We start from the raw sequence: 14,308 nt of genomic DNA on the forward strand, positions 1-14,308 counted from the left end.
CCCATACAGGATAAATCCAAGGAGAAACACGCCAAGACACATATTAACCAAACTATCAAAATTTAAATACAAAGAAAAAATATTAAAAGCAGCAAGGGAAAAGCAACAAATAACATACAAGGGAATCCCCATAAGGTTAACAGCTGATTTCTTAGCAGAAACTCTGCAAGCCAGAAGGGAGTGGCAGGACATATTTAAAATGATGAAAGGGAAAAACCTACAATCAAGATTACCCTACCCAGCAAGGATCTCATTCAGGTTCGACAGAGAAATTAAAACCTTTGCAGATAAGCAAAAGCTAAGAGAATTCAGCACCACCAAACCAGCTTTACAACAAATGCTAAAGGAACTTCTCTAGGCAGGAAATACAAGAGAAGGAAAAGACCTACAAAAACAAACCCAAAACAATTAAGAAAATGGTAATAAGAAGATACATATCAATAATTACCTTAAATACAAATGGATTAAATGCTCCAACCAAAAGACATAGACTGGATGAATGGATACAAAAACAAGACCCATATATTTGCTGTCTACAAGAGACCCACTTCAGACCTAGGGACACATACAGACTGAAAGTAAGGGGATGGAAAAAGATATTCCATGCAAATGGAAATCAAAAGGAAGCTGGAGTAGCAATTCTCATATCAGACAAAATAGATTTTAAAAAAAAGACTATTAGAAGAGACAAAGAAGGACACCACATAATGATCAAGGGATCGATCCAAGAAGAAGATATAACAATTGTAAATATTTGTGCACCCAACATAGGAGCACCTCAGTATATTAGGCAAATGATAACAGCCGTAAAAGGGAAAAGTGACAGTGACACAATCATAGTAGGGGACTTTAACACCCCACTTTCACCAATGGACAGATCATCCAAAATGAAAATAAATAAGGAAACACAAGCTTTAAATGACACATTAAACCAGATGGACTTAATTGATATTTATAGGACACTCCATCCAAAAACAACAGAATACACTTGTGTCTCACGTGCTTATGGACCATTCTCCAGGATAGATCATATCTTGGGTCACAAATCAAACCTTGGTAAATTTAAGAAAATTGAAATCGTATCAAGTATCTTTTCCAACCACAATGTTATGAGACTAGATATCAATTACAGAAAAAAAAAACTGTAAAAAATACAAATACATGGAGGCTAAACAATATGCTACTAAATAAACAAGAGATCAATGAAGAAATCAAAGAGGAAATCAGAAAATACCTAGGAACAAATGACAATGAAAACACGACGACCCAGAACCTAGGGGATGCAGCAAAAGCAGTTCGAAGAGGGAAGTTTATGGCAAAACAATCCTACCTCAAGAAACAAGAAAAATGTCAAATAAACAACCTAACCTTACACCTAAAGCAATTAGAGAAAGAAGAACAGAAAATACCAAAGTTAGCAGAAGCAAAGAAATCATAAAGATCAGATCAGAAATAAATGAAAAAGAAATGAAGGAAACAATAGCAAAGATCAATAAAAGTAAAAGCTGGTTCTTTGAGAAGATAAACAAAATTGATAAACCATTAGCCAGACTCATCAAGAAAAAAAGGGAGACGACACAAACCAACAGAATTAGAAATGAAGAAGGAGAAGTATCAACTGACACTGCAGAAATACAAAGGATCATGAGAGATTATAGCAAGCAACTATGTGCCAATCAAATGGACAACCTGGAAGAAATGGACAATTCTTAGAAAAACACAACCTTCCGAAACTGAACCAGGAAGAAATAGAAAACATAAACAGACCAATAACAAGTACTGAAATTGAAACAGCAATTAAAAATCTTCCAACAAACAAAAGCCCAGGACCAGATGGCTTCACAGGTGAATTCTATAAAACATTTAGGGAAGAGCTAACACCATCCTTCTCAAGCTCTTCCAAAATATAGCAGAGGGAGCAACACTCCCAAACTCATTCTACAAGGTCACCATCACCCTGATACCAAAACTAGACAAAGGTGTCACAAGAAAAGAAAACTACAGGCCAGTATCACTGATGAACTTAGATGCAAAAATCCTCTACAAAATACTAGCCAACAGAATCCAACAGCACTTTAAAAGGACCATACACCATGATCAAGTGAGGTTTATCCCAGGAATGCAAGGATTCTTCAATATACGCAAATCAATCACTGTAATACACCCTATTAACAAACTGAAGGATAAAAACCATATGATCATCTCAACAGATGCAGAAAAAGCTTTCAACAAATTTCAACACCAATTTATGATAAAAACTATCAAGAAAGTAGGCATAGAGGGAACTTATCTCAACATAATAAAGGCCATATATGATAAACCCACGGCCAACATCATTCTCAATGGTGAAAAACTGAAACCATCTCCACTAAGATCAGGAACAAGACAAGGTTGCCCACTCTCACCGCTGTTATTCAACATAGTGTTGGAAGTTTTAGCCACAGCAATCAGAGAAGAAAAAGAAATAAGAGGAATCCAAATCGGAAAAGAAGAAGTAAAACTGTCACTGTTTGCAGATGACATGATACTATACATAGAGAATCCTAAAGATGCTACCAGAAAACTACTAGAGCTAATCAATGAATTTGGTAAAGTAGCAGGATACAAAATTAATGCACAGAAATCTCTTGCATTCCTATACACTAATGATGAAAAATCTGAAAGAGGAATTAAGGAAACACTCCCATTTACCACTGCAACACAAAGAACAAAATACCGAGGAATAAACCTACCTAAGGAGACAAAAGATCTATATGCAGAAAACTATAAGACACTGATGAAAGAAATTTAAAATGATACAGACAGATGGAGAGATTTACCATGTTCTTGGATTGGAGGAGTCAACATTGTGAAAATGACTATACTATCCAAAAGAATCTACAGAGTCAGTGCAATCCCTATCAAACTACCAATGGCATTTTTCACAGAACCAGACCAAAAATATCACAATTTATATGGAAACACAAAAGACCCCGAATAGCCAAAGCAATCTTGAGAAAGAAAAATGGAGCTGGAGGAATCAGGCTCCCAGACTTCACACTATACTACAAAGCTACAGTAATCAAGACAGTATGGTACTGGCACAAAAACAGAAATATAGATCAATGGAACAGGACAGAAAGCCCAGAGATAAACCCACGTACATATGGCCACCTTATCTTTGATAAAGGAGGCAAGAATATACAATGGAGAAAAGACAGCCTCTTCAATAAATGGTGCTGGGAAAACTGGACAGCTACATGTAAAAGAATGAAATTGGAACACACCCTAACACCATATCCAAAAATAAGCTCAAAATGGATTAAAGACCTAAACGTAGGCCAGAAAGTATAAAATTCTTAGAGGAAAACATAGGAAGAACACTCTATGACATAAATCACAGCAAGATCCTTTTTGACCCACCTCCTAGAGAAATGGAATTAAAAACAAAAATAAGCAAATGGGACCTAATGAAACTTAAAAGCTTTTGCACAATAAAGGAAACCCTAAAGAAGATGAAAAGACAACCCTCAGAGTGGGAGAAAATATTTGCAAACGAAGCAACTGACAAAGGATTACTCTCCAAAACATACAAACAGCTCATGCACCTCAACATCAAAAAAACAAACAACCCAATCCAAAAATGGGCAGAAGACCTAAATAGACATTTCTCCAAAGAAGTTATACAGATTGCCAACAAACTCATGAAAGGATGCTCAACATCACTAATCATTAGAGAAATGCAAATCAAAACTACAATGAGGTATCACCTCACACCAGTCAGAATGGCCATCGTCAAAAAATCTACAAACAATAAATGCTGGAGAGGGTGTGGAGAAAAGGGAACCCTCTTGCACTGTTGGTGGGAACGTAAATTGATACAGCCACTATGGAGAACAGTATGGAGGTTCCTTAAAAAACTAAAAATAGAACTACCAGACCACTCAGCAATCCCACTATTGGGCATATACCCTGAGAAAACCATAATTCAAAAAGAGTCATGTACCACAATGTTCACTGCAGCACTATTTACAATAGCTAGGACATGGAAGCAACCTAAGTGTCCACTGACAGATGAATAGATAAAGGAGATGTGGCACATATATACAATGGAAAATTACTCAGCCATAAAAAGAAATGAAATTGAGTTATTTGTAGTGAGGTGATGGACCTAGAGTCTGTCATACAGAGTGAAGTAAGTCAGAAAGAGAAAAGCAAATACCATATGCTAACACATATATATGGAATCTTAAAAAAAAAAAAAAAAGGTTCTGAAGAGCCTAGGGGCAGGACCAGAATAAAGATGCAGACGTAGAGAATGGACTTGAGGACACTGGGAGGGGGAAGGGTAAGCTGGGACAAAGTGAGAAAGTGACATGGACATATATACACTACCAAATGTAAAATAGATAGCTAGTGGGAAGCAGCCACCTAGCACAGGGAGATCAACTCGGTGCTTTGTGACCACCTAGAGGGGTGGGATAGGGAGGGTGGGAGGGAGACGCAAGAGGGAAGGGATATGAGGATATATGTATACGTATAGCTGATTCACTTTGTTATAAATAACACCCCACAGAGCTCCCTAGTCCCTTCTGCCATGTGAAAACACAGCCAGAAGGTATCATCTATGAACCAGCAATTGGGTCCTCACCAGACATGAAATCTGCCAGCGCCTTGACTATGGCCTTCTCAGCCTCCAGAGTATGAGAAGTTACTGTGGTTTATAAGCCACCCAGTCTACGGCATTGTGTTATACCAGCCTGAGAAGACTAAGACAAGGGGTTAGTAATGGGGAGAGAAGGGAAAACGTTGACAATTACCTCTAGGTTTATAGCCTGCAGCAGGAGATGGATGTTGTGCCATTCGGTGATGCAGGGTGCCCTGGAAGAGGGACAGATTTGGAGGGAACAACCCATGTCATTATTGGACATGGGGGAATTGAGCTGCCTCTGAGATATCTGAAGGAGGAGATAGCAAGGGGACATTCAGATATTTAGGTATTTGGGGCTGGAGTTCACAGGAAGGATATGGGATGAAAATACCAATGGGATTATAAGATTTCAGCCATTGAACATGATTCTATCAGTGGCTGCTGTTCTCAGGTATATATGTTATAAGTGGAACTCCTGTGGAAGACATGGAGAAATGAAATGGAAGAAATAAAAACCATTTTAAAGAAGGCAAAAACAAAAACAAAAAAGAAGCTTCTATCCAGAAAAGGACATAGATAATTTTTACCAAGAAAAAAAAAAAATGAAGGCAGGAACATTAACTCTTGCCAAGGAAAGGATACAAGAAATGCTATATTTATTGCTGCCTTATATTAGAATTAATTCAGTCAGATAAACTGTGGGAGGCTCAGGAGAACTGGACTCCATTCCTGTTTCTTCATGTTACCAGCTGGGTCTCCTTGCATGACTCAGTTTCCGCATTAAAAAAAAAGCAGGCATACTGGATGAGAAGAAAACCTACAGCCTTTTCTCAGTCTAAAGCAAAAATTCTGGGGACTTCCATGGAGGTCCAGTGGTTAAGACTTCACCTTCCAGTGCAGGATGTGTGGGTTCGATCCCTGGTCAGGGAACTAAGATCCCACATGCCTTGTGGCCAAAAACCCAAAATATGAAACAGAAGCAATATTGTAACAAATTCAATAAAGACTTTAAAAATGGTCCACATCAAAAAATAAATAAATAAAGCAAAGATCTTTCTATATGTTTGTGTATGGAGGCCCCCAGGGACCTGCATCTTTTCTCTGCAGGCTCTGAAGTCCCATAGCACACACGATGCTAGAGTTGGAAGAGAACCCTGAGATTGTCTAACAGAGACTTTTCAAACACTTCTGTAATGTTTATAAGACATTTCTATATACTTCTATGATGTTTATGAGATATATTTAATGTCTTCAGATATATCTTAGGTGGCACCCCAGATACAACACTGGTGGAAGCAAAGCTATTCTGATTGAGGAGGGGAAGCAGGCCAGAGCTTACTTGTGTAGCCCCATCTCCCAAGGCAGGCCTGATCCACCCAGAGTCCAGTCTCCTTGTTCACAGATGAGGAAGCAAAGGCCCACGGTTTTACAGTGGCTGGCGGAGGAGCCAGGACTTGACCCTGTAGCCCTAAGCCTGTCATCTTTGCACAACAGCACACAGAACTCAGCAAGGTCAGAGAGGAAAAGAATGGGACTTTCACTGCAGTCTTCTCATGTCCCCTTTATATGTCCAGGCTCTGTGGATATTTCCTTCGATATTTGTTACATGCAGGCATACACACTGTGGGACCAGCTTGGGCAGGCAATCATGTGGGACAGCTGTGAGTCAGGTAGGTGAGAGTGGAATTCATTGTGTGTAACATCAGGATGCTAAAGAAAAACTGGGAAGGCTGTGGGAAAGAACTGCTTGGAGGAAATGGTCAACAGAGCAAAGAGTGAGAAAGTGATTACTCTCACAATGCACTCCAGCAACAGGGGCTCAGTAAATTCTGGGTATGAATTAAAAGACCATAGCAGTATATTCAACTTCCTGAATTCTCAACTATTGCAAAAAGGGATTTAGGAAAGAGTATATACTTTTTCACTAAGTACATATATAGATATATAGGTATGTAGGTGTAAATACCTGTACATACCACACCACCTTTTTTTTTTTGCGGTACGCGGGCCTCTCACTGTTGTGGCCTCTCCCGTTGCGGAGCACAGGCTCCGGACGCGCAGGCTCAGCGGCCATGGCTCACGGGCCCAGCTGCTCCGCGGCATGTGGGATCCTCCCGGACCGGGGCACAAACCCGCGTCCCCTGCATCGGCAGGCGGACTCTCAACCACTGTGCCACCAGGGAAGCCCCACCTCTGCTTTTTAATAACCTAGAATATTTTCCCCTGAATTTCTCTTAAGAGGGACAGAGGACAAATCTGACCTGTCTAGATGATGCAATTAAAGTATCTCCTCCACCACCACCAATTCAGTCTGATTAAGTTAACTTGGTTAAATTTACTTGTTTGGATCAAGACAATGTATTCAGAAGACAACTGTTGAAACCCAAGAATGTGCTTGAAAGGAATAACATGCACTGTTAGGAGTAATTAGAAGAAAAGAAATACAAACTAACATAGTTCAGTCTATTTGGGAGACAAGGGAGAAAGGAACAATGAGAGGAATGTGGAGACTTCACCAACATCCGGGCTAGGCGTGCTGTTTTGGAAGTTGTCTGAGATACTGTGCAGAACAAGGCATGTCGTATAAATACGTGCTGTCAGATCCTGTCCGTCCTCAATACCGATCTGGATCATCTGGAAGGACCTTTTCGGAGTCATTTGGAACAAGGGTTCAAAGAGGACGTGGATACACAGTGGGAGACGGGAGGATTATTTTCCATTGTATCATAACATTAACATTCCAGTTCAGGGAAGGAAACCTTTCTTCCAATCCATGACATTCTGGTTCCAGGTGGATTTTTAACAGTACTAGTCAGTCCTGATTATACCAAACAAAAATAAAACATCTGATATCTCCAGCCCTATTTATCCTCCCCCGCTCCAAAATACACCTAGTTTTTCATGATTAGTCTTGTTTATGGATGCATCTTTTTTCTGTGGAAGATTTAATAACTTGCAGTGTAAATGATGCAAGTATTCCTTGTTTACTTCCTGAAATTTCAGTTGAAAAAAGTAAGAACTGCGTGTTTTGAACCCACCAATCTACAGCTGAATCGTTCCTATCACTTCTCAGAATTTGTCCTTCTACTTTCCATACATGTAGGAAAATGAATCCTATACCCTGTTAAAATCCAGCAGGAAATTTAAACTGACATGCCTTGTGGCATACTTCATGTTTCATTCTACCAGTCCTTTCAACATACCTTCATCTTTAATTTCCCTGAGAGTGTACATAATGAGGCAAAGTTGGTAATGACCCAGACAGACTTTGGGCGCTAAATATTATTCAAACAAACCCAGTAAATGACATCCGCAATAAAAAGCAGGGAAACAGATTACAGGGTTTCGTTCCAACCTGACACCCTCAGGAAAACAGGGAGCGCAAGGCAAACCTGTAAGTATTTATATCCTCCCTGAGCTGTACAGAGAAAGTTCACAGGAAGCAGTTAAAGACACAGCAACTAAACCCAGCATTTAGCTGGATTTCTGTGGAATCTTGCTGCCTTCTACAATTAAAAGCCAGATGGAAACTACATCATTATTAGTCAATCTTGTTCATAGATTTTGGGTTTTAAGGTAGCTCTTCCACCACGTGTGCCTTGACAGAAATCTTACAAAGAAAACCTTCCTGTTGGAACTGTATGGCTTACGTGGTTGGTCCCAGAGGTGCAGTCGCTGTTCACTGCCATGTAAGCACTTAGAGTCCCTGCCGTATTGGGCCTCCCCAGGGACCATTTGGGGTAGGGAGGATCCCAGGGAGAGGCTCTACACTATTGTTAAAATGGAGGCCAAGGGGCTTCCCTGGTGGTGCAGTGGTTGAGAGTCCGCCTGCCGATGCAGGGGACACGGGTTCATGCCCCGGTCCGGGAAGATCCCACATGCCGCGGAGCGGCTGGGCCCGTGAGCCATGGCCGCTGGGCCTGCGCGTCCGGAGCCTGTGCTCCGCAACGGGAGAGGCCACGACAGTGAGAGGCCCGCGTACCGCAAAAAAAAAAAAAAAAAAATGGAGCCCAAGAATGCTGTGACATGCATGCAGCAGGTGCACATACTAGACTTCGTGGGATATAACGTGGTGCTCCTTCACACTCGAAAGAGAAGACGAGCCAGACAGGTTGTCAGATGCCACAGTGGGGCAACTTCTGCCCTAAGGTCATCTGCTAATGGGCTTCCCCAAGTGTTGCTTTAGCCACTCGATTTCTGCTACCCTGCTGCTCAGCCCCTGTGCCACCATGAAACGAAGCTTACCCAGTATCCTCCAGTGGAAGTCAGTTTCAGTTACACTGTTTGTCCCTCATCACTTCCTGCCTTGTGTCATGACCAACTGTGTACCCGTCTGTCTCTCCTACTAGTTTGTGCATTCCTGGAGGGAAGGGTCTAAGACTCTTTTTTTTTTTTTTGTATTTCCCATATCAGGTGCTCAATAAGAGGAAGAAAATAGCATTTATTGAGCACTTATTATATGCTAGGCACATTAGTTATGTCATGTCATTTAATGCTTACAACTCTGTAGTGTGATGGCAAAGAACACGGGCTTTGGAGCCAGACCACCTGTGTCCAAAGCCTCCCTCCTCTACTGTCAGCCACATGACCTTGAAACAGATGGGATTCCGACATGGGTCTTCTGACTTACAGCATCAACTCTATCCTGCCTCCATAGATATCACGTCACTGAATTAGACGCATTCTCTGGTAACCAAATGCATTATTTCTCCTTATCACTAAACAATCCCAAGGCTACCTCCGTTAACTTGTGACTTAACATGTGTAGGTTTTTAGACATATAATGGTTAGTGATTTAACTCATCATACCAATAATATTCATTCTTTACATCTCTTAGTGTGTTGCCATTTTCACAGTCCCTTCACCTAGATCATCTCTGCTGATTTTCACACCATCCTTACTGTGAGCAAAGCAGCGACATTTTCTCCGTTTTACTGATGAGTACACTGAGGCTAGAGAAGCTGAATGTCCAGACTGTTGTCTCACCTCCAGAGAGTGGCAGAGCTTCAACTCGAGCTAAGATCTTCTAAATCCATCCACAGGATCTGCCTCTACTTTGCCTAGTCCCTCAGCATCACTCACCTGTGTAAACAAATACTCACTTGAAGGCACCAAGAACCAGATGCTATGCTAGAGCCTTCAGTGGTTCACGTTGTCTGGTAACCATCGCAATTGTCTCTCTCCTCGTGGCAACTGATATCACCCATCACACACTGGCTTTCAAGATTTGAGTTACAAGAGATGAGGCATTTTCCGCAGAGGGCCATTAAATTTGGCATTCCCTTCCCCTGGTCATAGGCCTGGAGTATAGGTCTTCCGGGTCTTTGCCAACCACAGCAAGTTGAGGTAGCCAGCTGTGATTGGTAAGAAATCTTAATGGGCAGGAGGAAAGTGCTAAACTGACGTTTAGTTGTGAGCAATTTGTAATTTTATGTATTTTGCTATTTGTATCCCCAAGGATAACTAACCAACCATACATAGTTCTCATTCTTTAATAAAAATAAAATTTTAGTCAGCAGTTCACATGAATTTGTTTCCGTGTTCTTACATCATGTCTCAAATGATGTGATGGAGAAACCTGCAGGGAAGTTTTTGTTTCTTTTGCATAAACTATTTTGCAGTAATTGACCAGCCATAGAGAAAAGATTATCTCCTGTGCACTCTCAGCGAGTTCTCTGCTCACCAGAGACCAATAAGGTGTGTCCCTAGAACTATTATCCCTTTGTTGAAGAAGCTGCTGTGTGAACAAAAACCAGCCTTCATTAATTTCCCTTTTTGTATTTAAAAAACCTTGTCGGTATTTTCCCTTTGGGAAGGTATAATTTGTCAATAGTGCATATTATTTTGCTTCTAAAGAGGAAAGATGTAGGGCAGTAGATCCTTATTAATATCTTTTATTTATCTTCATGCCAGAACTCAATGTTTCTGCTCAATGGAATAAAATTCTCCACATTTTTAATTACATTACAGTATATATGTCTTAAGTCTCATTTCATAGAAGTATAAAATTTTAGAAATGTAAAACTCTTAAGACAATTTTAATTCCATACCCGTCCCACCAACACAAACACACCTTTGACTGATGGGGGATCTGGTGCACTGGTTGGCTGGAGCCCACATAGCAGTCAGTCAATGACAGAATCAGGATTTATATTCTCAGTCTGGTGCTCTTTTCATTGTACTCTGCAGTACGTGTATCTGTTTGAGCTCCCCAACTACTTTGTAAGCTTCTGAAAGCAGGGATGATCCTTACATGTCCCAATTGGAACTGCTTGGTGAATACTCGTTAGCTGATGTATCATACTTCATTTCAATGTTACAAGGGCCCCAAATGTTAACACCTTTTCATTATCTGTTCTTTGTCATTCAACCTCTTCTGTAGATAGAAAAAGTTGGGGAATGGTCGAGTGCTATATGATAGAAAGGAATTTGATGAAGCTTGACCATCGTTGCCTCGAAACATCTCTCTATTTTTTTTATTGAGGTGTCATTGACATACAACATTATGTTAGTTGCAGGTATACAGCATAGTGATTTGATATCTGTATAAATTGCAAAATGATCACCAAAATAAGTCCATCCCCATACATAGTTACAACAATTTTTCTTGTGATGAGGACTTATCTATATTGGAGTTGAAAATTATATTAAGGAAGAGTCACAGGGATTTAAAGTTTTTTACTAATGGTTTAAGTCATCTCACACGTAGTAACCAGACTCCTATTACACATTGTTCTTTTATCTTAAAAAATGTGCGTATTTTTTCCAGCAATGTAAAAGGACCTTAGAGTTCATCTTCAAAATGAGATTTTGTCATTGTGTCAGTTTATACATTTCAGATGTTTGTGCCACGGGAGAAGTTGGTCCAAGAATTGTTTGCCCCGTTATTTGTATGCACAGTACTATCCTAAATACTCACTATAAACTGTACTCTAGTTTGTTTCAGTGTTGGAAGGGGTGTTGTCTAAGCTGTCAAGATATGATGAAGGCACTTTCTTTTCATCCATTCTGTCATTCACTGTGAGTATTTTGAATGAGTTCTCCTCTGCTGTCTTTTGACTGCTGTCATAGTACTTATCAAACAGTTAAGAAAATAATTCTCGTAATTATCTCTTTTCCACTTAAGGTGAAAGCAGCCGCAAAATATGTTGATGTTCCAGTAAGTATTTTTTTATCTGCTTTTTAAAATTATAAATAAGTCTTTAAAAAAATAATTATGGTTCACCGCGGGTTTATTTCAAATCTTTAATCTAGCATCATTGCCTTAGGGAGCAGTTTATTTTTCTTAAGCAAGCACTAACCCTCATAACAAGGCCTGGCAAGGTTATTTCAGCGTACCTTTTCCGTTGTAACTTGGGGAGGTCAGTTCATCATGAGAACGTAGCAGCTCAGTGGCAGCTCTAGGATGGGGGAGAAAATGACTCACATTACTTATAGGAAAAGGTTCACTCTCCTTCCCTTTCCATGAAAGCTCTAACAGGTTTCTTATAGGAGTTAAAGTAACAATCAAGACCTGTTGAGTCAAAGAACTAGTTTTCTGAATACAGAAGTGTTATAAATAAATCAATATTCACTTAGTTCAACATTTGGTTTTTCACAGAATTCTTGGGAAATAATGCGTGACCTGTAAATTTGTTCAACAGTTAAGATACCATGAGAGGAAAGTATGAAACTTACTTAGCTACAATGAAAAAAAATTCATGTGATAAATATAATCAACAAGTTAATACAGCATTTGTAAGTTGATAGTCATTAACAAATTAGCTTTTGCCTTAAATTCTGTTATCACGTATATATGATCAAGGCCTAAGATGTTCTGTTTAATCATGTGTTTTGGCACGTGTATCAATTTTCAAAGAATTAGAGCACAATGGGAAGAAACTTAAAATTTAAAACAAAGTGGAATATAAGTCATCTCATCTTTGATTAAGGCTGTACTTGAATAGCATCACCATCTCTAGATCATCATTATGAATGTTAGTGGTTTGAGAGCTGGCAAGCGTTGTATATCAGTTGTAGGTGGCTCTTATTTTTGAAATGCATAACTGCATTTTATACTATGGACTAGACAGTCTCCAGGTTTATTGCTGCTATAGTTATTATAAATGAACATTTTAAATGAAAAGGCCATGGACTTTCCTGCCTTTGCCTGGGGTTTCTTCAGAGTAGTTTTTTGTTTGTTTGTTTTTAGTTTTACAGATGATTCCAAAAGAAGTCTTGGCATACTCCTTGTCTTGTACCTAGAATCAGAAAGTCAGTACTGGGCAATAAGCAGAAATAATCACATTTGTATGGTCCTGCAAAGGAACAGCATGAAAGAGAGAAAGGGAGAATTAAGGGGGAATGGTTTATACTCGCTGTATGAAAAAAAAAGACAAGTAATCATGGGAACACATGAATTTTATTGGAATTCCTAGCAAATACTTTATAATATAGATTTTTGTTTTTAATTTTGAATTACAAATTTTGAATCACAAATTTTTGTTTTTAATTTTGAATAGGACACCATAATTATTTCTGTTCTTAGAGCTTTTGAAATTCTTTATTTGACTGTGTACTAGATCTGTTAGAGCCCATAGAGCTTCAGCATTGAAAGACACAGAAAGTGGTTCATTCACTCTCCTTCTCAATGCAGAAGCCCCCTCTCCTGATAGCCCTCACAAAGATTCAGTCAAGCTCTTTTAATTTTTTCAGTGATTGCAGGCTCACCATAAGACAGCCTCCTCTTATGTATAATGAGTTGAAATTCTGTACCTCTGTGAATTCTGTCTTGGTTCTAATCCCTTTTCTGCATGATAGCCCTTCAAATATTTGTTGATAATTATCATACATCCTCTTCCCAAGAGATATGGTGGCTATTCAAAGGGATATATTGTCTGAGGAATTCTTATTTTCTGTATTAAACATCCTTAACTTCTTCACTGAATTCACTAATTAAATACTTATTTAACACATACTAAGTGCTAGACTCTGGGCATGTATGATGAAAATATATATATGTCCTGCCCACAAGCTGTTCAGTGTCTAGGAATAAAAGAGATAGGGAAATAGACATATCATGAAAACAGCTGTAACAATTGTACTCAGACTCTTTATCATACCAGTTGCTCTCTAGATGAATTCCAGCTTACCAATTTCACTATTAAATCAAGTTGCCACCCAGAGCAAAGCATACTAAACCATAGATACGGTCTGGCCATGGCACATTGCTATAGGAAGAGTTTCTCCCTTAGATCCAGACATTACACCTCTATTATTGATGTCTGTAAGCATTAACTTCAAAAGCTATGAGGTGCTGTTGGCTGTTACTGTTTTTGTTTGTTTATTTGTTTGTTTATGCTAAAACTCCAGCAAGATACATTTCTGAAGCAGTCTTTTAAGGAGAACCTTATGAGAAAAAAAACAACAACACTGGCTCACCTTTCACAGAAATTAACTCAAAACTGATCAAAAACCTACCTGTAAAATGCAAACTACAATATAAAACTCTTCTAGAAGAAAACATAGAGAAAATATTTGTGGCCTTAAGTTTGGTGATAAGGTTTTAGATACAACACCAAAAGCATCCATGAAAGAAAAACAGTGTAAGTTGGACTTAATAATTGACTGCTCTGCACTGTTAAGGGAATGAAAAGACAAGCCACAGACATATATTTGATCAAGGACTTGTATCTAAA

General features: G+C 39.2%; 1 protein-coding gene across 11 annotated transcripts in view; it reads left to right on the top strand.

Moving 5' to 3' along the window:
• Positions 1 to 14,308, top strand: part of CADPS2 (calcium dependent secretion activator 2) — a 494,346-nt gene that overhangs the window by 443,369 nt on the left and 36,669 nt on the right. For all 11 annotated transcript variants that reach the window (XM_032643104.1, XM_032643102.1, XM_032643096.1 and 8 more), the window contains 2 exons: positions 11,568 to 11,651; positions 11,758 to 11,790. In XM_032643104.1, the coding sequence (XP_032498995.1) occupies positions 11,568 to 11,651; positions 11,758 to 11,790 (117 nt within the window). The remainder of the gene's footprint in view (positions 1 to 11,567; positions 11,652 to 11,757; positions 11,791 to 14,308) is intronic.

Source organism: Phocoena sinus, chromosome 9 (genome assembly GCF_008692025.1).
Source record: "Phocoena sinus isolate mPhoSin1 chromosome 9, mPhoSin1.pri, whole genome shotgun sequence".
Lineage (NCBI taxonomy): Eukaryota > Metazoa > Chordata > Mammalia > Artiodactyla > Phocoenidae > Phocoena > Phocoena sinus.